Source organism: Microcebus murinus, chromosome 5, assembly GCF_040939455.1.
Source record: "Microcebus murinus isolate Inina chromosome 5, M.murinus_Inina_mat1.0, whole genome shotgun sequence".
Classification (NCBI taxonomy): domain Eukaryota; kingdom Metazoa; phylum Chordata; class Mammalia; order Primates; family Cheirogaleidae; genus Microcebus; species Microcebus murinus.
Genome location: NC_134108.1, coordinates 98,129,387 through 98,155,727, shown reverse-complemented (window position 1 = coordinate 98,155,727; position 26,341 = coordinate 98,129,387). Strand labels below are relative to the sequence as shown.

General features: G+C 42.3%; 1 protein-coding gene across 1 annotated transcript in view; it reads right to left on the bottom strand.

The window, feature by feature from the left end:
- Positions 1–25,762, bottom strand: part of ADGRF1 (adhesion G protein-coupled receptor F1) — a 36,989-nt gene extending 11,227 nt beyond the window's left edge. The window contains exons 1-10 of the mRNA XM_012744836.3: positions 25,325–25,762; positions 16,224–16,293; positions 14,812–14,923; positions 12,840–12,897; positions 10,704–10,853; positions 9,188–9,361; positions 6,627–6,727; positions 5,729–5,787; positions 2,624–2,784; positions 1,289–1,452 (exon numbers count right to left, since the gene is read on the bottom strand). Of these exons, the coding sequence (XP_012600290.3) occupies positions 1,289–1,452; positions 2,624–2,784; positions 5,729–5,787; positions 6,627–6,727; positions 9,188–9,361; positions 10,704–10,853; positions 12,840–12,897; positions 14,812–14,880 (936 nt within the window). The 5' untranslated portion in view covers positions 14,881–14,923; positions 16,224–16,293; positions 25,325–25,762. The remainder of the gene's footprint in view (positions 1–1,288; positions 1,453–2,623; positions 2,785–5,728; positions 5,788–6,626; positions 6,728–9,187; positions 9,362–10,703; positions 10,854–12,839; positions 12,898–14,811; positions 14,924–16,223; positions 16,294–25,324) is intronic.
- Between the last annotated feature and the right edge of the window lie 579 nt (positions 25,763–26,341).

Below are 26,341 nucleotides of genomic sequence, written 5' to 3'. Positions count from 1 at the left end.
TGAGGTCTACTGGTACTAATCCTCAGTTATACCCACTGTACTACACTGAGAATCCTCTGTAAGATGGGAAGACAGAGGGATCTATAGAGAGATTTGACTACTGGGCTTGTGCCAGCCTCCATTTTGTCACTAGATTTGGAGTTTCACTTCTTCCTGAGGCTCCTGTCTGCTTCCACTACACTAGGCTAACTTGGAAACCAGGGAAAGAGGGGTCTTCCCTTCCAGGCAACATAAGCCAACCCAGGAGCCCAGATCCTACCTGTTCCCCTTCTTGTTCTTCTCGGCTGACCATGCCATCCTCTGTTTAGGGCACTGGGCTCTACCTACCCTCACACCGTGGGGTAAACTAGTCCCAACTACTGCTCGTGTCCAGAACAGAGGCAAAGAAGGCAAGAGCAAGAATAGACACACAGGCCATCTGGCCCAAGCCTCCTCCCCAGTTTGCAGATGAGGATTCAGGGGTCTGGAAGGGGAGTAGTAAACAGTGCCTTAATAAACACTATTTCTTGGGTTCTCTGCTGCAGTAGCAGGCTCTCTGGCTGGGACAGAAGTTCTGCGCACTGTGGAATCTACTTGCTGAACAGTGTTTGTGAACTGGACTTGGGGGTCCCTCTTTTCTATGATTTGAGTTCTTCTGATTTCTGATCACTTACTTCCTTCTGTCTATCCACCTTGTCTTAGTACTTGTACCTTCCTAAGACAGCCTGATGTGGCGGTCACAGCAATGGACTGGAAATAAAGCGACCATGCTTCTAGCTCAACACTGTTGCTACCAGGGGAACCATTGGCCCCTGGGTCTTTTGCTTCCTGATCTGTAAAAGGAGGTGGGTAAATGAGATGACCCTTAAGTCCCATTGCAGTCCTGTCATTCTATGTGATTCACCTCTGCCTGACCCACTCCTTTGCCCTTATTTCTGATACACGAACATCCTTACTGGTACCATGCCTACTGGCTTCTGACTCACACCTTCACTTTGCTCGTTGATTCCCTGGACTTCTGGACTTCCTAGGCTAGCTCAGCTGCTGCTCCACCATCCATCACAGACCTCCTCAGCATTTGTTTGCTCCTCTGCAGCACCCCTCCCCTACAAAACCATGCACTCTGACCTTTGGGGCTGCTACCTAGATGCAGTCACCCATGCCATGCTCTCTGGGTTCACCCTCACCCTCTGCACACTGGCCAATGCTACAGACAGATACATTTACCCTCTACCCAGCCATGCCCCCTGTGAGATGCCTACTGAGCAATGCAAAACCAGGGCAAGTCTACAAAGTGGAAATGCCTCACCTCCTCCAGTTCTTGCAGCTGAAAGAGCACACAAGTCTCCCTGATGACCTGCCACCCGGAGAGCTGGCACCTGGCTGTGATGTTTCCGGTGTAGCCACTGCTGCAGGGCAGGGTATACTCATCATCCTTAGACCCAAATCCAAAGATATTGCTGTTACACAGGGCTGGGAAAGAATGAAAACAGAGAGGAAAAAGGATTCTGGAATATCTTGGCCCTCTATATAAACCATGCAGTAGTGTTTAAATGCTTTAGAGGTTGAATTTTTAGAGATAATACCCAGGCAAGTTTTGGAGAGGTTTGTCCAAAACCTCTGAGAAGTTGGAGAGGTTTGTCTTGGTGGCCAGCTTCATCTCAGCACCACCATTTACTACTTCCTGATGCCACACCCTCCCTGAGGCTGGCTCCTCCCTCCAGGTGTTGGACCTGTGCCACCAATATCACTTTTTTTTTTTTCCAATATCACTTTTAATGGGCAAGTATTAGGTGAAAATAAGGCAAGATGTGATCACTCCCAGGAATTAGTCTCTCTCTTCAAGGGAACTCTAGAAAACCAGAAATTTTTCAAGATACTTTGGAACAAAGCAGTAAATGATTGGTTAAAAGATGGGCAGTTGCTATTTGGGGGTGATATTTCCTACCTTGTACCCCTTTTAAAAGCTTCTCACATTGCGACCAGTCACAAGTTACTCTTGCAGCTAGCCTGCAGTTATATTTTATTAGTATGTTTGGAACTGGGAGATGGAAACATTGAATGGAAGATCCCCAGAGCTATGATTTTTGTTTGTTTTCCCCATTGCTGCGTTCTAAGTGTCTAGACACTTTGGACACCTGGAAAACACTTTGAATTTTGATAGAAGAGGCTTAAGATTATGACTGTAAAGAAGTAAAATGAAAAAAAAAAAAACCTGAAGAAAAAAACGTGGCATGTATGTGTGTGTGTTTATGTGCGTTCAAGACATGGACATATGCATTCTTTCTTTGGTTCCTTGGATTGTGACTTAGGAATATTGTCAGCTCCAGGGCTCTTTTAACATGTATGCCAGTAAACTATTGTGCAATTGAATCCACCACAGCCTGCAGTGAAATCAGTCTTCCACAATGTTTACACCAAGAGGTGGGAGATCAGATCACCGAATGGCAGGAATTTGAAACAGTCAGCTGGAGTTGGGTTTCATCAGGGTTGGGGGGAAAACAACCTGCCTATTTCTACTGAAAGTGGGAGAACAATTCTTTATCGAAACATCTCCAATCTACTGCCGGAGGACACAAATGAGCTACTATTAATAATTATAGGACTCCTTTAACCTAAGCAGAGGATGTGAATCCGGGATTACCTTTTCTGAACACTCTGAAAGAGCTGTCTTCTATAGGGAACAGCTTGCGAAGATCTGCCCTGGCCCTCGCTGCCACCTGTTCGATTGCCGATAGCAACTCGGATGCGCTGCTGGAACCGACAACTTCGTACCCGGCAGTGATGCTTCCATCCCCGTAATGACTGCGTGCAAGGAGAAATGAGACTCACTATGTCTACTCATTCCATCGCTCAGGGCCTTCTCTGTGTGTGCATAACATCGGGTCCCCTGGAATAAACCAGACGGATTTGGTCTTTGCCTTCACAGAGCTTACCCCCTCGTGGGGAAAGCAAGGCAAGGAGGAAATGACTAGCCACCACTTTGAATCTGAGGCCTGAAGGATGAGAAAAGAAGGCCATGAAGCAAAGAACAATGGTACAGCATCCCAGCACTCGTGACGGTCCCCAGGAAGGAGAATGCCTGCGAGAGTTTGACAAACTTCAAGACCGGCATTAAGACCTTTTCAGATCAAACCAATGTATGCCTCCCACGGATTGATTTGCGACTTTACCTGTAATGCCTGTCTCCCTAAACCCTAAAATGTATAAAACCAAACTGTAACCCAGCCACAGCGGGTCCACTTGCTCAAAAGGCTCTGGGTCATGATCCTCAAATTTGGCTCAGAATAAATCTCTTTAAAATTAAAAAAAAAGAAAAAAAAAAAAAAGACTGGCATGACCAAATCCAATCAGCAAGGGAGAAATGGGGAGGAGATGATATTGGAGAGGTAGCCAGGAGCCAGAACACACAGGACCCTAGAGTTGGAATTTTATTCTTCATTAAAAATTTTTATTCTTTATTAAAAGGTAGTGGTGTGAGCAGGTTTATTTTTAAGATCATCACTCTGGCTGCTGTGCAAAAAAAAAATAGACTGAAGAGAGGCAAGCAGAGAAGCAGGAAGACCAGTTAGGAAGGAGCTGGTGGGGGTTGAACTGGTTGGGTAGCTGTACACGTGGAGAGGAGTGGTCAGATTCAGGTTGTATGTGAAGATAGAGACACAGGATTTGCTAATGGAGCAGACTGTGGGTGTCAGAGAAAGAGATCAGTCAAGAATGACTCGAAAGAAAGGAAAAGCAGATTGTAATATATCATACAATGGAATAGTACTGAGCAGTAAGAAAGAAGGACTCACTGATGAGCAGAAAAACAAGGCTGGGTCTCAAAGGCATGATGCCCGATGAAAGAAGCCACAAGGGAACTCTTGAGGTGGAGGAGATGTTCTGTCGTAATAGGAAGGTGCTTGTAGAAGCATTTGTCAAAGCTGATTGAACTGCGCACCTAAGGTTTAGGCACACCACTATATGTAAATCGCACCTCCATAAAAGAAATTAAAACAAATAATGGCTTCAAGATTTTGGTCTATGCAAATCGCAACTGGGAGAATAGCATCACAATAACTGAAATAGGGAAGATAGAGGGAAAAGTAGGTTATAGGTTAGGAGGGGGAGAGTTGGAGGACCCTGGTTGCATTTGACATGCCAACTGGAAAACCAAGCGGTGATGTCAAGTGGGTAGTTGGATATTTGGGTCTGGAGTTCAGGGAAGAGGCCAAGTTTGGTAATAAGTTTGGGAAACAACCTTGTGCAGGTGTGTTTAAAGCCATGAAATCAAACGAGATGACATGTATTAATTAACTTAATCCTGCAATAATAAGCCATGAGATAAGCACTGTATTATACCCAGTTTACAGAAAAGGGAACTGAGGCCCAAAGTAAAGTTGAGTGAGGTAATTATTAATTATAATCAATGGATTGGAACCTCTAATGCTCCAAAGCTCAAATTCTTAATCATTACTTTGAAATTTTGCTCAAAATGTATAAATAAATCCAAACACCCTTTTGTGTAATGATGGCCACATGGCTTTTCACCGAAATGGCCTTTCTGTTGTTTACAGAGTATTCTCCTATCTATTATTTTGTTTGATTTAATGAAGTTAAATCAGTTTCCCCAGTATTAACTGTCCTATTTGACAGAGAAGTAAATTGAGACAGTAGGAGATTACAATTTATTTTAAATTATATATGTAAAAAGTAAAACTTTAAAAGTTGTCTTTCATAGGCTTATGCCTACTTTTACTGTGATTTTGTCTACAAATTATTGAAGACAGCTTAGAAGATATACACGATGGAATATAAGTTATAAGTACAAATAGAAAACCAGGACCAATACAAGAAAAATATGAATATTGAATACAAAAATTACTATGATTGAGTTTCGGTTTTGTCTGTGAGTTCATGGACAACACATTTTAAAAAGGAAATATAATGAATTAAATAAACTTCAATATAAAAAAAAATAGCAGTGTTTTCCCTAGCATTGAATTTTAAAGAAAAAAATTATTAATGTAGGACTTCATAGAAAGACATGGAATGACTTAAAGGACAATGCTCGGGATAACATATTTATAGCAAATGCTGTTAAAAATCTCCTATGGATGTTTTTAAGTTAACCGTGAAAAAATACATAAGAAGTCAAATTCTCTGACCTCTAAAGCCACTTCCTCTATGAAGCAGGCTGTTAACAGTTGGCAACTAAGGTACACATGGCTAACTGAGCAAATGAGTTTTGGAATCAAAGCATAAACAAAAGGATAATTTACTAAATATCTCCTTATTTGCTGTAGACTGCTGGGTTTTGAACTATGGTGTATGCATAATATGTACACAAAAATATAATACTTCACAAAATCCTGGCTCCCAATTATGAAACCTCATATCCCCTGTGGTTGTAGAAAGAGAACATCCACCCTTCTGCCACCCACAACCCTCACCCCCAGCCCTCACCCCTTCTCGCCCACGTGCATCATGATCTGCTTCCTTCCTAGTTTCTACCCTACTACTGTGGTTTTGCAATTCTACTCTGATCCACAGCTTTTGAGAATGTTCTTTAATATTTAAGGTCCTAAACTCACATAAACGAGAATCTAGGTTTTCCTCTTCAGACTTTTTCCAAGCATCACAAATTCTTATCCAGTGAGTAAGAATCCTGCTATAAAGACCAGTTCTGCCCTGTTTTCTGCCAAGGTCACCAGGAACAGAGAACAGTACAATTCTGGAGATGCCTTTCCAAAGTCATTGTGTTACTTACCGAAACTGGGTGACCTGAACTGACTCAAAACCTTGAATTTTTTCATATGCTGTTTTAAGCTTAGAAGGAGAACAAAAGATAAATATGTTAATATTTATCCCCAGACTTCAGAAAGACATTTGAGCAAAAAATGGTTGCAGACAATAAATACATCGATAGTAGCAAATAAGAAAAGAGGCACATGGGAAGTAATTTCATGTCATACGAATACAGTTAAAGCAACAGTTGAGAATGTATATATGCATGCACACGCACACACACACACACGTAAAATTTATTTTTGAGGTTGCTAATGAAGAGTGAATAAACAACTGCTTAGAATAGGGGATGAATTTGGTGCCAGATAATGTAATAAATTCACCCAAAATCCATTTTTTTCCTTATCAGAAAGATGCCATTAATTTTCATAGGTACTTAAACTGAATCCATCTATAAAGTATATGCTCAGGTCTTAGTTAGAACTATGCCTGAGCCATCATCTTGGGCAGAAGGACAGTGATCTAGTTTTTATATAACTTCAATATGAAATCCAGAGTTTTGCTTAATAACTCTCTTCGGCCTCTAATAAGAGAGTCTTCTTTATGGAACAAACCCCAAATGCTGAGCTTAGATCATGAAAACTATTTTGAAAAATAAAAAACCAAAAAGAATCAAGAAGGCTTCATTTAATATTACTCTAATAAGTGAGCAGAAATGAACACAAGAGACATAGAAGGAAGTCAGCTGATAAACTTTTCTAGAGGGAAGATACTCAGGAAATTTCAATTTGAGCAGAGCAAATAACTGCTCTGTAATAACTCATTGAAGATGAATAATTAAGAACATGTATAAAATTGAAAACAACTGAACTTGAGTTTAGCAAATAATTCCTTATATATAATAAGTAGAAAGTGCTTACTTGCATTTCAATTCCAGTGGTATATTTGTAGTACATAGCAGAAGACAAATTTAAAAGGTCATTTGTAAATCTTTCATTAATTTTGAAAGAGCCCCAGATCTCTATGAAAAATAAAAAGAAGTTTATAGATACAATAAATTCCTAATTTGTTTTCTTTTTTATTTCAGCGTCCTACAAGGGTACCCATGTTTAGGTTACATATATTGCCTTTGCCCCACCTGAGTCAGAGCTTTAAGTGTGTCCATCCCCCAGATGGTGTGCACTGCACCCGTTAGGTATGTATATACCCATGCCTTCCTCCCAGCCCCCATCTGCCTGACACGCAATGAATGTTACTACTATATGTGCACTTAAGCATTGATCAGTTAAGTCAGTTAATACCAATTTGATGGTGAGTACATGTGGTGCTTATTTTTCCATTCTTGTGATACTTCACTTAGTAGAATGGGCTCTAGCTCTCTCCAGGAAAATACAAGAGGTGCTATATCACCATTGTTTTTTGTGGCTGAGTGGAACTCCGTGGTACACATATACCACATATTATTAATCCACTCATGTATTGATGGGCATTTGGGTTGTTTCCACATCTTTGCGATTGTGAATTGTGCTGCTAACTTGATTTTATTAGTAGCATAAAATTATAGAAGTACAATTTGGAATCAATCTATTCAACAGTAGTATTTTGTTTTTATTTTTTGATAATAAATATTCACCCAAAATAATATAGAAAGCATGCGTACAACCTGAGATTTTAATTGTGGATTTGGAACAGTCATGGGAAAGTGCTGGTAGTCAAGACAACCTTACGAGTAGGTTGCCACTCCCGTGTGGCTAAAGAAAGCAGTCACTGAACACTGACATGCTTCCCCATCTAGGCGATGAGCTTAGCCACTGTCCATATTAAAGAGCTCTTAAAAACAACAACTCTACTGCTTCCTAACATCAACATGCACTTGCTTTCCCATTCCTGGTGCTTCTCTGCACTTAGGTCTCTGTATGGAAAAATCCTATTTATCCTTCATTGGGGACATACTCACATGCCACCTCTTCTGCAAGCCTTTCCCTAATCCCCAGGTGAAGTCTTTCCCTCCTCTGGATTCCTACAGTACTTTATGCACACCTCCTTCACAGCCCTAACCATCTATGTGTGCCCCGGTCCCATCTATGCCTGTCCCCACAATACCATGGGAAGTCTCTCGTGAGTGTAATCCCTGTCAGATCCATCTTTGTATCATTTGAAGAGAGATCAGACCAGACCATCTTTCAAAAGCTAAGCTTTCATCAACATTTGTTGAAGAAATTACATTGTTTTCTTTCTTATAGCATAGCTTGGTCATCCCAACTAGCCTGCTAATTTCATAGGTAACAGAGAAACGCTTCTTTGCACCCTAGAATTTGTCCCAGCAGGGAGTGTAAAGATGGTGCTTAATAAACTTGTGTTGCCATAACCTGAACTGCTGTGGTTCAGGCTGGGGAGCCAGGGATGCCCACTTAAGCTGGGTCACTTCGGGTTCCTCCCTCACTCTTTGCTCAGCTCCACCAATATCTGGAGTTTCAACATAACCAGAGGAGTCTTTGGGGAACCTTTTTGAAGTTCTCGCTGCCCTGCAGTCCGTGTTATTTGACTCACCTCATCATTCACTGAACATAAGCCCAAATCCACAGTAGCCCCCTCAGCTCTCACTAGGTCCCCAAGGTGGACTTTAGCTTTTGTTTTGTTTCAGCGATGCATTCAGTACACACTGGCGCATTGGCACTTTGGAGAATTTCTTCAGTATAATCACTATGTGTTCCTCCCTGCGGTCACATCTCTAGAGTTCCCTTTGCTCAGAATTTTTTTTTGTTTGTTTTTTGTTTGTTTGTTTGTTTGTTTTGAGACAGAGTCTCGCTCTGTTGCCTGGGCTGCAGTGCCGTGGCGTCAGCCTAGCTCACAGCAACCTCAAACTCCTGGACTCAAGCAATCCTCCTGCCTCAGCCTCCTGAGTAGCTGGGACTACAGGCATGCACCACCATCCCCAGCTAATTTTTTCTATATATTTTTAGTTGTCCAGCTAATTTCTTTCTATTTTTAGTAAAGACAGGGTCTCGCTCTTGCTCAGGCTGGTTTGGAACCCCTGACCTTGAGTGATCCTCCCTCCTCGGCCTCCCAAAGTGCTAGGATTACAGGCGTGAGCCACCACACCCGGCCCCTTGGCTCAGAATTGATGTTGGCAAAAGAGGTGAAAACAGGGTAAGAAGAAAACATTGCTTACTCAAGCAGTTTCCTTGCTTGGAATTTTAGCAAATCTCCCCAAATCACAATAGAGTCATGTAACTGCAGAGCTGAGCTGGATGTACCTAAAGGTTGAAGTGACATCCAAATGTCAACTTGTGTGTCTGGATCTTCTGCCTTGTGAAGCTCACTGTGTCCAGCCAAGCTTAGCGGGGTGTGTCTGTCTTCACTGTCCTTCAATCACCCCATACACATTATCTCTCCCCAGCAAGGCAAAGAGCTAGAGTCCCCTCTCTGTTGCACACGGGGGTGGGAGAAGCCCCAGCCCAGAGCATTCTCACGTGCTTACTTGTTCTCTCGCAGAAATTGACGCTCTGGCTGAGGTTGCCGAGATGACATTCACAACTGGGGAGTGATCCAGCCGTGTGAAGGTAGCAGTTCTGGGGGTCGAGGCAGGCCAGGGGGAACCAGGCGTAGCCGTCCTCACAGGCACACTGCAGGACTCCGTTCAGCCTGCTGCAGTCTGCACGAAAAGCAGGACTTGGTTTCATGGAGTCCGGTTTATTAACTGACTATTGCTGAGTTCCATTCCTTGGCTCTGACATGGAATCTGAACCAAGTATTATTTCTCACCAAAAGCCAGAAGGATGAAACCAGGATAGCAATATATTTAAGGTAAAAAAAATGTGCATCTCAATAGAGTCCAAGGTTGGTATCAGAAACCTCAAATAAAACTAAAATGGCTGGGGTTGGCTTCCAAAAAAAAGCTGAATACCCCATAGATAAACTGCTGCAATGGAGAAGAGAAGCAAAAGAGGGTATTGGTAACGTGGGAGTTATTTAAAGGCTTCTAGAAGGAATTTGACCATTATCTTAGTGGACGCTCCCTTCCACCCAACTTCCACCATGCCCATGTAGGTTTTATCAGTGAGATGGCAAAGGCAGAGAGACATTTTTTGGGGGGTGATAGTTCCAACTGCTAACAATCCAGTATGCTCATTCCCTTCTACCACTCCTGAAATTCCCACCAAAGTCATTTCTTTTTAATAGGCAAAAAAATAAGGCACCGTCACCGAACATCTTTGTGAAAATGCATATGGCGGAGTGTGCAGTGAGTGGTTCTCAAGCTTTCTTGTGCGTTGGAATCAGCTGGAGGTCTCACCCCAGAGTTTCCGACTCAGTAAGTCTAAGATAGGCTGAGAATCCGCACGTCTGTGAAGTTCCCTGATGCTGCTGCCTGTCATCCCTGCTTTAGACAAATAATTTAATTTCTCTTCACCTCATCTTTGTGCATAAGAGTGCTGAGCAAGAGGGAGGGAGACCCTGTCTTCACTAAAAATAGAAAGAAATTAATTGGCCAACTAAAACTATATAGAAAAATATTAGCCAGCCATGGTGGCACATGACTGTAGTCCCAGCTACTCGGGAGGCTGAGGCAGCAGGATCGCTTGACAAATATTTTTTGCTGTCTTCCAGGCACATGGGATTGCATATCCTGGCCCCTTCTAAATTGGTTGGGGCCACAAGACCAGTTTTGGCCAATAAGTTGTGAGCAGAATCAGTGTGTGTCACTTCTGAGTTAGAGAGTTCACAACTGCCACGTGAAACCCTCCAGTGTTTCATTTCTTTCTGGCTCAGAATGGGCACAGTTGAGATGGGGTCTGATTCACCAGCCTAGGTACCCAAGTGACAACAGACACAGCCCCTCTGCCAACCTGCAAGGGACTTGAAGAAGAAATGGAACCTCTACCCTTTCACGCTACAGAGACTGTGGGATGATTATCTCCACGGCGCAACCTCACCTGCCCTGACTGATGCGCCCACCTTCCCTGACCACGTTTCCTGCCACCAGACAGCTGACTTACGTGTGGTGGCCTTTGCTCTGACAATCTTCGTGGGCCCATGCAACCACGGTGACGGAGGCTTCAGGAGCTTCAGAAAATTCTTCAAGTCTCTTTTCTCCTCAGAATTTCTATAGGTCACCTGAAGCAGCAGCTCATATTCCTGGACTGGGGCTGAAGAGAGAGAGAGTCAGAAGCCTCTCTGCTGGGGGTGGCGGAAACGCTGCTGAGGAAGTGACTTGGGGGACGGTCATCGCACTCAGCCTGCAGGGCAGGCACTGTCCCCCTGCGGCTCTAGCCTGAGTTCTAGCTAAAAACCAACACCCAGAGTAAACCCGAGCAGATGGCTCTGGAAGAGGCTGAACATACATCTGTCCTCTCCCCACTTCTGCCAGGCCAGCTGCTCCTGTGCTCTCTGTCACCCCCCACAATCACCTCCTTGATTTTGCACACGCCCTCAGGGCACAGCCAGCGTCAGGGTTAGGTGTCAAGCCTGAAAAAGGATTGCTGAGGACATTCTAGCCACGCTTCCCTCCCTCCACCGGCCCTGGCGTCCATGAAGCATCTCCAATAGAAAACCCCCAACCTCACATTCCCAAAGAGCCCTGACTTCTTCTGCAAAAAGTGTTCCATGGATTAGCTGTGTGGCATTTATATGAAGTAGAAAAGCAAACCAAAACTAAGCCTGCACTCGCGCCTTCGTGCACCCTCACCTCCTCCCGCCCGTCGTTTCTGAGCAGCACCATTTCCTTCCCCAGGGAGAGGCCATGAACGGGTTTTGATTTGGAGAGAAGATCAGTCTCATGAGTCTTCTCCCACCCAAAGATCATTTAAAACTTGGCATGGCCCAGGTGCGGTGGCTCACGCCTGTAATCCTAGCACTCTGGGAGGCCGAGGCCGGAGGATCGCTCAAGGTCAGGAGTTCGAAACCAGCCTGAGCAAGAGGGAGGGAGACCCTGTCTTCACTAAAAATAGAAAGAAATTAATTGGCCAACTAAAAATATATAGAAAAATATTAGCCGGCCATGGTGGCACATGACTGTAGTCCCAGCTACTCGGGAGGCTGAGGTAGCAGGATCGCTTGAGCCCAGGAGTTTGAGGTTGCTGTGAGCTAGGCTGATGCCATGGCACTACTCTAGCCTGGGCAACAAAGTGAGACTCTGTCTCAATCAATCAATCAATCAATCAATAAAAGTTGGCATGACATTCCTGGGGGCTTGAGATCCTCCGAAGCTTGTCTATGGAGGACCCAACCTCTCACACGGAATTGCTTCAACCCTGTGTCAGTCCTTCCATCTCCCTACAGGCTGGAGCCCCTGTGGCAGGCTGTGGGCATCCCTAAAGGTCGGATCAAAGGCAATTCCCACTCCTACTGCCCACGCAGGTGAGGAGTGGGGAGCTGGGAACAGGCTGGCCCTGCTCACACTGTCAGGGGTCAGTGGCCTGAGTGCTGGAGCCAGGTGGACTGGGTTTGAGTCCTTGCTCCTGCCCCTAGTCTTCACTATCTGTAAAATAAAGATGGCTACTGTCCCTAACTCAGAGTGGCTGCGTGAGGAGTTAATGCATCTACTGTACTTAAATAGTACCTGGCACTGAGTAACAGCCCAATAGATACTTGCTATATTTTGTCATTTTTATTCTCAGGAAAAACATATTCATTTTCTCAACTGCAGCCTTGCGTGGGGCAGGTGCTATGGTATTAATGCTATTAGTACATTATCATATGGTAGCTTTATTGCATGGTAGAAAAGCTTTTGTGGATGCAGAAACCCAAACTACCATCTGTATACATCACTGATTCTGTGAGGAAATATATTCAGCCCTGGAAATGCCAGACCTCCAAGTTAAATCTCAAAACACAACTCATTTCTAGACTGAGGGCTGTGCCCATCAATTCCATTGTTAGGGTCAAGGCAAGGACAAAAAGGGAGTATATGGACAGCTACTTACCAGGTACAGTGCAAAATACTATGCCTGTATTAGATTATTTAATCCTCACACGTATCTTGCTGTTAGGAATTACTGTTGTTCTCATTATAAAGATTTGTGTGTTTCACAATGTACCTAAGGTCACACAATCAGTCAGAGGCACATCTGTGGTTTGGACGCTGGTCTCTGGCACCAAAGTCCACTGTACCACTCCATTTAACAGAATCTCACCTGGATGCTTTGTCTTATTCACAATGAGTTTTCTCTTTGCTTTGATGCCATCATTTCTCTGTTAAAAAGAAAAAGAAAAAAAAGAACAGTTATGGTGAGGCTTTGGACAGTTGTACTTTATAAGGCCTTGTTTGGTTTCCCAGATGAACTAAAATCATGGGCTTTAGGCCAGGTGTGGTGGCTCAAGCCTATAATCCTAGCACTCTTGGGAGGCCGAGGCAGGCGGATCACTCAAGATCAGGAGTTTGAAACCAGCCTGAGCAAGAGGGAGACCCTGTCTCTACTAAAAATACAAACAAATTAATTGACCAACCAAAAAATATATAGAAAAAATTAGCCGGGCATGGTGGCGCATGCTTGTAGTCCCAGTTACTCGGGAAGCTGAAGCAGGAGGATTGCTTGAACCCAGGAGTTTGAGGTTGCCGTGAGCTAGGCTGATGCCATGGCACTCTAGCCCAGGCAACAGAGTGAGACTCTGTCTCAAAAAAATTAAGAAAAAAAAAAATCATGGCTTTAAAATCCAAGCCAGGGATGGTGGAGAGGTGACCAGCAGAAGCTTCACTGAAGCGAATTTTGAGCAAAAACTTGAAGGAAGTGAGAAAGTGCTGATCCTTGGAGTAATAGACTTCCAGGGAGATGAAAAGGCCCATGGGTAAGAATATGCCTGGCACTTGAAGGCAGAGCGGGGACACCAGAGTAGCTGCGAGTGGTGGGGGAGATGAGTGGGGGACAGAGAGTTCCTGGGGAGGCAGGCCGTGTAGACCATGACAGGCCATAGAGAGGGTTTTACCTTTTACCTGAGTGAGATCGGAAACCCCTGGATAGTTTTGAACAGAGGGAAGTCATGCCCTAATTGACCTTCTAAAGGCTCAGTCTTGAAGGCATGTTGAGAAGAGGCAAGCACAGTCAATGACAGAGCATTTTAGGGGGTGTTGAAATAATACAGGTGAGGGATGATCAAGGTGGCTATCAAGGTAGCAGCCATGGAGGTGGTGAGAAGCTTTTGAATTCTAGATATAGTTTAAAGATAAAGGTAAAAAAAAATAATAATGCCAGTGGTTTAGATACAAAATGAGAGAAGAGTCAAGCATAGCGCTAAGTTTTTTGCCTTAGGAGCTGGCGAGATGGTGCCACCATTTGCTGAGACAGGAAAGGAATAGATTTGGTGAGAGAATAATCATGAGTTTGATTCTGGACATATGAAGGTGAGGGGCCTCTTGGGTACCCCGCTGGAGAGAACAGATTGGCAGCGGACACATGAGCGTAGGGTTCAGGGAAGAGGTCTGGCATACAGATACACATCTGGGGGCATCAGTGTGTAAAGAACATTAACCCTTTGCACTCGGATGTCGAGTGTGATTCAACACGGTTAGCAAAAATTATAGAGATTAAAATTACTCTTCGAATGTATCAATAATTTGAAATATAAAAAAAATCCAAATAAATAAGTTTGTATGAAAAGAAACTCCAGTTTTTTATTCTGCTGCCGCGCTTTATAAAATCTGGGCTATTTAAAAAATGAAATCCCGAGTAGAATAAAGGAATCGAGACAAAAGCAAGCGAGTGCAAAGGGTTAAAAACCAGGATTATTAATGAAAGCATCAAGAAAGTGAGTACCACTGGGAAGAGAGGGTCCAGGAACTGCTCATGTCAATCCCTATGATTTTTCTGTGCCTAAGAGGCCATAGTAGAGACTGAGTTGAGCTAGACAAGATCCCCAGAGTGGTTTAACTAAAGATCCTCATCCTTTTGCAGTTTGGTCACCTGAGTTCTAAAGAGATGAAATGACTCAGTTATCCAAGGCCACACTGTGAAAGAATGCGTGCAATGCTGACACACAAGTACTGGGGACTTCTGATTCCAAGGCCATTAAATTACGCAGTTGCAGTCACCTAGAGGGTGACAGACTGTAAAAGCCAGAAGGAGAGAGGAGTGGTGGTTAAGAAGAAAAATGGGACATACGCCAACTCACCCCCAGGAAGGCATGGTGGCCCCCAGTGACCATGAAGAAGGAGATGAAACACAGCACTCCAACTCTCATCTTCCTGGGACTGGACAGGGACAGCCAGGCGCATAGTCTGTGGCTAGACAAGCAGTGTACCAAACAAAACTGAGGCCCAGAAACAAGCAGTGCAAGCCAAAATTGAAAAATGTACACAGTGGTAGGGCCTAACTGAGCTGATTCACACTCCTGAGTGTTTGATTATTTTTCCACTTCACGGAGCCTGTGACACCATGACTTTTGTTCCCATTGCAGAAGCAGTAAATTTCAATTTTTACAAACTCACTGGAAAATTGCTCTAAAGTTGTCTTCCAGGTGATAAAATTTGGCTAAACACAGGCATTTTTAAAATCGTGACTTAAGCCGGGCGCAGTGGCTCACACCTGTAATCCTAGCACTATGGGAGGCCAAAGCGGACGGATCATTTGAGCTCAGGAGTTCAAGACCAGCTTGAGCAAGAGCGAGACCCTGGTCTCTACCAAAAATAGAAAAAAATAGCCGGGCTTGGTGGCGCATGCCTGTAGTCCCAGCTACTCGGGGGGCTGAGGCAGAAGGATCGCTTGAGCCCAGGAGTTTGAGGTTGCTGTGAGCTAGGCTGACCCCACGGCACTCTAGCCAGGGCAACAGAGTGAGACTCTGTCTCAAAAAATATATAAAAAATAAAATAAAATAAAATGACTTGCTTAACATTGCAACTAGGTGCATTTAACATCAGTCTTTTATATTTACTGAGGCATCTAGGAAAGACAAGCATTAATATAGCCAAGGACCCTTAGAACCATTAATATCAGGGTAGAATTCCAGTGTTAAAGCATGAAAATAATAATGAATCAATCCAGCAAATTGACTTCTTTATAGTAGATATGATTAGCAACAAATTGTCCTTAAGTTTATGGTTATTTCAAAAAAATTGGACAAAACTCAGTGCATAGAAATGGCCATAAGATTAATCATTTACATATCCAGGTGTTCTGGTGTCAAAGAAAAACCATGATATGTTAGAATTGTTCTGTTCAATGCAATAGCCACTAGCCCCAGGTGGGTATCTGAATTTCCATTTTAATTAAAATTTAATTAAATTTAAAGTTCAGTTCCTCACTCACACCAGCTACATTTCTAGTGCTCCATAACTACATGCCTCTAGTGGCTACCACGCTGAGTAGCATAACACGGAACACTCACACGCTAAAAGTTTCATTTCATAGCATGGATCAAACTCAAAGGAACACTTCCCTATCCATGGCTCCTCAACCTTTCTTTTACATCAACACAGGAAAAGATGAAAAATTAAGATTCCCAGTCTCAAAAGTGTGCCATTGGAATAAGCGTTCTTGATTAGCAGGACAGTGGACGCAGCGTGGGGCCTTCCCTCCAGCCCTTACCTGGCTTCCCGGGGGTGCTGTCAGCCTCATAGGAACCCTGCCATCCCCCCAGCGCTGCCTGGCGTTCGGCCTGTTGGTACAGAGAGGAGAGAGAGGGCATTAGCGACAGGCCACGGGTGACCACAGACATGGTCTGGGTTTCAGAAGCAGAAACCTTTTCTAAGGCTTTCTGGACAAGCCTGAAAAATAGGCGAAGTGACACAGACGACTTCTGAATTTGCCTTGTCCTCTTGGGTGAATGCTGCTCTAGCGTCCTACCTTCCTGTTCGCCAAAGACTATCATTTTTAAGCTTCTTTAGGCAGCAGCCTGGGCTCTTGATCATTCTTCGGGGTCTTACTTCTCAAAGCTTTTCTGCTTCTGAGTCCTAGTCCCTCCTGCCTGTGCTGTCTGCTTTCCAAAAGTGATTGGATATTTGTGTCTAGAGCAGTGTTTTGCAAACTTTTTTGATGGGGGTCTAATATTAAATAGAAAGAAATATATGTTATATACCATGAATATGTGTGTACATATATACACTTATGTATATATGTGTGTGCATACATACATACACACACATATATGTATATATATATAAAATAACTGAATTATTTCATGAAACCGAACTTAATTCTTGCCTGAAATGTGTTCTTAGATGTTTTCTACTGCTTTCATGCTATTTCATTTTTATTAGTAAATTGTCACGTCCTCCTAAATCGATTTTATGATACCCTCACGAAGAAGCACAGCCACATTGCAGAGGGAGCTTGTGCTTTTGCGAGCCTTCTTTCAATTTGTTTCCCCACTTCCAGGGAAGATTTTTTTAAAATCTGAACTCCTGGGAACTGTTAAAGGCCGTAGTGTATAGTGCTGGGACTTTCAAGTATTATAGCAGTCTTGGTGCACCTGGGTGTGATCTGTTCTCCTTGTGCCAGAGCCTACTTCCAAATGGGAGGCTTGGTCCTCATATGGTGCTCTCTGTCTCTCTCTGTCTCTGTCACACACACATGCATACACACACACACACACACACACACACACACACACACACACACACATACTGTTCTATCTCTCCCTGAACTTAGGAAATCTTAAACAAGTCAGGGATTTTAGCCATGTGTATTTTGAAACTACACAAACAATGCTCACATTCAGGCAGGTTTGAGAGCTGTTATTCTAGATTGTTTCTAGATAGAAAAAAAAAAAGATTTCTGAACTTAGCTTAGTTCTGTGATAGGAGTTCTTCTTTGGGTTTTGAAACCAATACTCGAACTAATCAGAATTTTTTCTTTCCTTCCTCTGGGATAGGGTTGAAAGATTTAGCAAATAAAAATACAAGAAACCCAAACAAATTTGAATTTTAAATAAACAATGAATAAATTTTTAGTACGAGTATACCCCATGCAATATTTGGGAAATTATTTGTTGTCCAAAATTATTTGTTGTTTATCTGAAATTCAAATGTAACTGGGCATCCCATGTCTGACAACCAGCCAAATGTGGGAAAATGGTATCAAGGCATGTAACAATGGTAACAAGGCATGTAAGGCAAAACAAGTTCTGTAGCTAGACTGCCCAGGGTTCGGGTTCCAGATTTGGCAATTTATCAGTTGAATGCCCTTTGGCATTCATTTTCTAAGGCTTTCTATACCTTAATTTACTCATCTATAAGATGGGGGAAAATGGTATTCAATTCACAAGTTCACAGGAGAACCAGATGAGTTATTACAAATAAAGTACCCAAAGCAGTGCCTAGTATTTCAATCTTACCACCTGTTTTTTATTTTTTTGAGATAGAGTCTCACTCTGTTGCCCAGGCTAGAGTGCCGTGGTGTCAGCCTAGCTCACAGCAACCTCGAACTCCTGGTCTCAAGCAATCCTTCTGCCTCAGCCTCCCGAGTACCAGGGACTACAGGCATGCGCCACTATGCCCGGCTAATTTTTTCTGTATATTTTCAGTTGGCCAATTAATTTTTTTTCTATTTTCAGTAGAGATGGGGTCTTGCTCTTGCTCAGGCTGGCCTCAAACTCCTGACCTTGAGTGATCCTCCCGCCTCAGCCTCCCAGAGTTACCACCTGTTTTTACAGTTACCTTGTTGGATTATGTCAGAATTTGACTTCAAGTCCGAGTCAAGTTAACTTAAAGGTGCTCCTGGGTGGATGATCACCACTGTGTAAATGGAAGGATCCCAGCCTCGAGGAAACAAAAGTGCATTTTTCCAATAATTAAATTATCTGACTCAAAAGGAGGGTCCTCAGCATTAGGGATGTCGGGAAATACTTGGTGTGTGTGTATAGGGTTATCATAAATCCCACTGATCTTTGTCTTCAGTAAACACAAACCCCACAGTTATTTTTATCACTTCCCTTTCAAGCCAGAACGGTCCTGCTTGTTACAGAATTCTCAGAATCCTTGTGTCCTGGCCACAGACGAGGAGCTGCTGTTGTCATTAGAGCGAGGCCTGTTTGCATCACACCTTGCAGCTGGGGGTCAGGGATGCCCGCCCTGCAGCAGCCGTGCTGGCACTGGCTCCGTGGGAAGGCTTGGCAGCGCTGGGGCCCCTCCTCCTCACTTCCTTGAATTCATTCTAGTGAATTCACTGCTGATAATCCCTGCCCTTCAGTGCGTGGGGAACAAAATCATTAGAACTTGCTGTTGTGCCTCTGGAGACGGCTGGCCATCGTCTCCCTGCTTTTGCAGTTTTACATTTATGGACTCCAACCATCATTTATTTATGTCAACAGCTGTCTCCTTATCAACAGTGGCGCTTAGTTGCAACTGCTCACACCTACACTTTGCAGTGTTTTTAGCAACGAACTAATCATAGGCACCGTTGAACTCTGGGCTGCCTTTTCTGGAATCAATATTTATGGGATTATGTTTCTTTTTCTAAAACTAGAATTCCCAATAAAGTTGTCTGCCCCCTCTCTGCTTTGGACTCACATACACATATATGTGCACACACACTGATGGAAAGAGTAGGTCTCCACATAGGATCCAAAGGAAATCATGACTTCAGTAGAATTAGGCAGAGGACCTGTAAAATCTTGTTTTTCTTTTGCCTCTCATTTTATAAGTTTTCGGTAACATTTTCATTAAGATTTGTTTTTGTATAGAAATCCTTGGGCCACTTGCCTTTAAGAAAAGTTTCTTGGTGTTTATTTAAGGAGGCAGATATAATAGATGAGGCAGTTGAGAAACAAGGTGAGGGGACACAAAAGATAACCAATTCCGTATTTGGGAAAAATGTTTTGAGATTAATAAATTTCATGAGCTAGACACACTTCTTCTGGGAGGGCAACAATTTAAAGTTATTTACGATCTCAGTGAATGTCTATATATGTGTGTGCACAGTAAAATTTTAAATACCTATTTTATACTTCAACATGTTTGTGGCATGTTTATGTGTATAAACATGGTAGGACGAGACTTGGATGAATTAGACTAACCTCGTTTGTCCCTTCTCTGTAATGACTTATGAAAGTTAAAACTCTTTGAATTCGGTTTCTTCCTCTACAGAATAAGAGGGAAAACAAGGTGAGTGAGCTTAGATCTACTCACATTCAGATTTTATATTTATATGCTCATTCCCCACTTTCTATTTATTCATTATTTATTTGATCGTTCTTTCATTAATGTCCGCCAGTCACCAAATCAGGCTTAGAAAGAATAAAAATGTTTACTCATCTTCATTCTTTTTGTTCTCCTCAAACTGGTTATTAAATTCTTGAACATCTTTTGCAATGGGCTGAGAGCCTACTAAGAATTTAGCCCTAGGGTCAAGAACACAGGCGTAACTTTTAAGAATTCTAGAATACTAACTCTGAAAGGGACAAAAAGAATTACTTAGGCTAGTTACCCCTTCCCCTGGGACACAGAGGAATCTGCTAATCCCCTTCCCAATCTGCTAACTTTCATCTGCTCAACTACTGTATGTTGAGGGCCCCCAATTTCCCAGATGGTGTGCCCAGTGCTGGCGGTTGACAATAAAGTCATGCATCGTCACTCCACAGGTTAAGAGAAACCCCCAAAGCCATGATCCAGACCCAGGTTTGCCAACCACTGCTGGGTTGCTGGGAGTCTCCGTGCCAGGATCCTCTTTTAAACTCTCCTGTGACTCATTGAATGGACATGCCTTCAGAGTCCAGTTTGTGACTGTACCTCCTAGTCTGATTCTTTTCCAACCCAAAATTGAGATGTGATTTTTTTTTTTTTTTTTGCATGTCTGTGCGTTTTGCCGCTCATTAGAATTTCAGCTCAAGAGTGTCTCTCCTGTTGCTGGTACAGTCAGCCTGCCACAGCTGTCTGCTCCTTCCTAACAAGAATTCAGTTTTTCTGTTTGGTCTGCACTCTGTATCTTAGAAGAGCTTCATTCGGGATGATTTGCTCTTCTTAGCTCATCCCCCAATATGTCTTCTGGCATCCTAGTAGAGTTCACTTCCCACAGAAGACCAGCCAAGCACAGTTGAGTTGTAAAAGGTTTGGCTGCAAGAGGGTTGGCTCTATTCCAGCCCCTTGTAACTGAAGATTTTCTCCAGTCACTCGTGATTCGGGATAGCGGGAGTTACCACCAAGCCCTTAAAGGATTATTAATGGCATTCCAGAAAAGTTGCCAAGAAGACTCCTCCTTCCAGCCAAGGCTTCAGAAACAGGGACTCAGCCTTCCTGGAATTCCCGGGCTGACTGCTCATCTCTCCCACCTGCCCTGGCTTAGTTAGAGCAGATAAAGCGCAGAGAATCTGCATTCCCTCTTGGATTGTTTGCTTTAAAGGAAAGTGCCTGAACGGCACTCCAGAGAGGCGACAGTTGCCTAATAAGAAGAAATAAGAATAATTCTAATTTACAAAAATGCCATTATACTTACTGATTTGATGATTTCAGCAAGCTTGTAAAATTAAGAGAGAATTATTTCCATTTCACACTTGCAGAAAATGAAAAGGGTAAACCTAAATTTTAAATAAAAAGAATGTATCAGCTATTTTCCTAAATTTCTCTCCCAAGGAGTCTAATATTTCCCTTGGTCCATGAGCCAGTGAGTTTTTGTTACTTAGTGCATGATTTTAAGAAAGTCATGATTGTTAATTTGATCTCATCTGAGTTTCTTACAAATAAGCTCTTTTTGTGCAGAAAAAAGAAGAATGTATGTTTTGAAACTGTCTTCCTAACAAATGTGTCTTCAGTGTCCGAGCATGAAAACACAAGCCATCAGGCTTGCTGGAAAAATCCCACAGAACAGGCTGCGTGAAACTTCTACCTATGAATGGTCGGATTAAAAGTGTTACAAACTCTACTTGGGTGATCTGTTTTGAAATAAGTGTAAAACAAATATCTGACTTCTCATTCAATGCTCATATCCATAAATCTCCATTGTTTCAAATATACCAGAAACCGTTAACTCTTTACATTTCCCTATACTTATTAAAAGTATTTTCATCATAATTTTCTAAAGAGTAAAAGCAAGTTCTCAATCGTATTTCCCAAATGATTCTTTTGTAATAGAACCAGTTGACTGGCGTTCCACTTAGCCTGAAAATATCATGTCAGTCCTTACTCACACAAACCTTCGCAAGTCACAGAAGGAAGAGCAAACTCGTGATCATGGCACTTTGGACTGCCACAATCTGTCCTCATGCTTCCCTCCTACTAAGCTTCCTCTCATGCATCCTATTCCAGGGAAAGCAGGGGTTTTCTAAGTTAAAAGTGCTGCTTCAAAGGTTTATATATTTTGAGGGTTTTTTTTGGGGGGGGGGTTGTTTGTTTGTTTTATGAGATGGAGTCTCACTTTGTTGCCACGGCTAGAGTGCTGTGGTGTCAGCCTAGCTCACAGCAACCTCCAACTCCTGGGCTCAAGCAATCCTCCTGCCTCAGCCTCCCTAGTAGCTGGGACTACAGGCATGCGCCACCATGCTCAGCTCATTGTTTCTAATTTTTTTAGTTGTCTAATTTTTTATATTTTTAGTAGAGATGGGGTCCCACAATTGTTCAAGCTGGTCTCAAACTCAAGCAATCCTCCCGCCTCAGCCTCCCAGAGTGCTAGGATTACAGGTGTGAGCCACCACGCCTAACCTATCTTTTGAGTTTTGATAGACATGGTCACCTTGGCCTTCTAATTTGTACCCGTTTATACTCCCTAGTAAGGTACAGAAATGCCTCTTTCATCACAGTGGCCTCAATATCTTTTTAATGTTGCCAAACTTTTTTATCTTCTTGTTTTAATTTGCATGTGTTTGATCATTAGTTAGATGAAGCATTTTCCAGATATTTGTTGGCTATTTGTATTTTTTTTCTAGTTTGACTATTTAAGTCATTGTTCTCAGTTTTTCTACTGGGATATGCCACTTTGTTTTAAGAACTGATTTTTAGGAGCTCCTTATAGACCATGGATATTAGCTCTCTGTCACTTGTGTTATCAATATTTGCTCATGGTTTTTCTTTTATCTTTTAACCTTTTACATTGTTTTCTTTTGTACAAAAGATTAAAATGTCCATGAAATCACATCTGTCAGTCTTTTCTGTTACAAATTTTAAACCTGGAGTCATGCTAAAAAATATTTTTTCTATAAAAAGATGGTAAAAATATTATCCTATATTTTCTTCTAATACTTTAGTTTTTCGAATTATTTTTAATACATTTAAATCTTCTGTTCTTCTGGAGTTAATTTAAATTTGGGGATTTACTTTCACTTCCTCCAAATGAATAGCCAATTGTGCCAACTACATTTCTTGACTAAAACATTTTTTATCATGACCACTTTGGTAATTTTTTATCAATTTTAAAGCCTACCTTTTCATATAATAACATTCTGACTTAAATATATTTTTAAAATTCTATGGCTCTCTGTGATTTTTCTTTTACTAGTTACCTGCTTAATTGATATCTTGGTCAACAACATAGAAGAGCATGTTATGCCTAAGAAATATATCATTAAGTGCCTTATCAGAAATAATTAGTCTGACTCTCTAAGAGATTGAGCACAGGGAAGTCTCCAAGCAGAGTTGCACTGAAGTGCAAACACAAGCATAAGAGGTTTTCATGGAAAATATAGTCTGCTTCATACAAACACTCTTTACCCAAAACTTTGCAGGTGTGAATCTGTTCCATTATGGGAAGCTGTCTTAACACCACAAATTTACAGTAAATATCTGCTTATCCCTAAACAATGAAGGAACACTTATGATCAAGCTTTAAAATGTTATCTTATGAGAAAGAAGCAAATGATGGGACTTTTTTTTTAAAGACTTTATTTAAAACAAAACAAAAAAAAGTGGAGTTTCCAGGATTTGAGGAAATTCCAGAGATTAAAAAAATGACATTTGCACTGAGGACCTAGAGATACCACGAGACCTTATAAGCCTCATCAATAAGTCTTAATTATGTTTTGTAGTTTTAGGACTGCAAACCTCATTGCTGTTCACTTTTTTGCATTTTATCTATTCAACCGACTACACGTGGGAAATTCACTATATCTGTAACTGTGAAATACTAGGGCATTTTCCACTTCTGTCAATCCTCATAGATTTTCATTCTCAGCCAAAACCCAGGTTTCCATCGGCCATTGAAAAGGAGGAGGTTGTGTGAAATTACCTGTGGTTTACTGGGGAGGGGGTGTGATGAGTGGGCCTCCACTCCCTGCTGGTTTTGCGTGCTGCAGTGTCAATTTAGCAAGGCTTGAACCAGTTGTGCATGGAAGACAGCATGTTTCAGGCCTTGATGCTGTAGACCATTAGCACTACCCCTCTAGGTTTCTATTTTCATAGCTGTTGAGATGGTGTATCTGTCTAGTCAAGGACTGTGTAGACCTTGACATCCAGTGAGTACTTCTCTGCTAAAACAAACACAATCTAGGACAAATCTCAAGACACACGAATTTGGGAACAGTGTTTCCTCTTCTCTGTAGCTACGTGTATTCCCTGCATCCAGCAACAATTCACATCAGTGTGTGGTTGTGCCTGAAATGAAAGTGTTTGCCAGTTGAGCTGTAAGACTTAACTTATATACACTCCTGTTTTCAATCTTAATGCTTATTGCTACCACTATACAAATTAGATAACAAAGGCAAGGAAAGCTAAATAATTTGCTCAAGGTTAAACTACTTGTCAATGGCTAAATAATTATGTGGCCATTATTGTAAAATTGTTTTCAATTTTGGTTATGGTTGGATAATGAGTGGTACATTTTTTTCATGGAAAAAGGCCTGTGCTAATATCCTGAAAAATTACAGAACGTACTTTTATCTGTTTTTGTTATTTCCTCCTCTATTTTTAATTTCTAGCCTACGTGTCTTATTATCAAGTCTAGCTCAATAGATATCACCATAAAAAGGCCAATGTCATCACTGCTCCATGCCTGTCCCACTTTGACCTTCTTTCTATATCTCCTTCAGCATCTTTTCGCCATTTAGTCTCTGGCACTGGTTATTCCATAAGATAGCAGGTTTATAAAAATGGATTTTTCATGAAAAGAAAGAAAAATTATAAATTTTCAAGGCCTGGTAGTCAGAAAATATAGTGTGTTATATTTATTTGGAGAAGCAGGAGAAATGGGTATAAGGGACAATTGGGGGTGGGGTGGGGTTGGAGCCCAGGGAAGGAATTAAATTGAGAAGTACTTCCTGGGCATATACTGATGCAGGTAAAAGCTAAATTAATTCATCCTAAAGTGAAAATGAACTTAATTCTCTCAAGCATAATGTTACTTTAAGAGATTGCTATGGTTAACCTATTACTAATCAATGGAAGCCATACAATTAACATTTTTAACAAATATCCTTGGTGGAGCCTTTTTCATTCCACCAAGAATATGTCCCAGGCACACCAGAAAAACAGAGAGTACCGTGTTATCAGAGACAGTGAGAGAGGGAGGGAGGGACAGAGACGCTTTGAGTCAGAAAACCTGGAGTTTGAGATTCAGCAAATCACCTCATTGTGTAGTTAGCAAGAGCCGAACTCTTGTTGTTTCTGCCCATTGCTGCTTCAATTCTTTTCCTTTAATGAACCCCCTTTAGGAAATGAGAGATAGAATTACAATTTTCCCCATGGAGAAAAAGTAATCTCGGATTAGCAGGTAGGCCTGGTGACCGTAACACACATTCTCAGGAATCCACCCACAGCTGTTGGGCTTACCTGGCGGTTCCTCTCGTCACACCGCAGCCTGAGGGAGCCCCTCCTTCAGCACACCGCGGCTCGGTCACTTCTGACGCTGCTCTGAAAGGCAGTACTGATATCTGCACCCCAGCAGCTCATGCTCGAGGGCATGAACACAGGTCCACTGAACCCGCAGCAGCTCCTGGCGCACCTTGCTGCCTTTGCAGGCAGAAAAACCCGGGACACACCCCCTTCGAGAAGGAAAAAAGAAATGCTTTTCTGCTGACTCTCCCTGCCCCTTAGAGTCAATAGCAGGTTTGGTAAGAGGAAGGAGATCAGAGCCCCAAGACTCACTGATTCTCCCAGCAGACATAGATAAGTGTCTGAAATCACAGAAGAGAAATGAGAGAAAAATGATCTAGGGGATCATGAAACACCTCTGTCCTAAATCAGTTTGCAACGAAGTGCCACGCCATGGAGCTCTTCTGTCCAGCCTCCGGTCGCCTTGGGTCATAGCCCATAAAGCTGAAGGAATGCAATATTCATGTGTAATTCCAATGGGAGGAGGTGGGTCATTCCAGTGGGGTAGATCTTTATGTTTCCTTTCCAACGTCTTCACTCAAGGCTGAAGAATCAACTTGCTGCTTTCCCAGATAAAAGAATGTCAGACTTCTGGGTGGGGTAGTGTGCAATGGGCTCTGGGAAAAGATGGCAAGAGGGTGTATGCTGACAGTGAATGCTTCCAGTATGCTGTTTGTCCTTAGACAACCTAGAGCTAAACCTGTTTAATCTCTTTAATAAAAATGTATTTCCTTTCGATTTGAAAACTATGAAGGTTCAAGATTTATTAGGTGTTATATCTTTAGGCTTGTTGGCTCATAAATTACTTTTGCTCAAGGCAACCATGGATGCTAACCACCAGGTCTAACTTAGCCAGATATCCTTCTGTTATGGAATGAGGAGGGGGACAATAATATGCTAATTCTCAGAAATGTCACCAAAATGAATGTAAAGGGTGTTGTTTCTGAATTTCATTGATTTATTAATTTTCTTTTG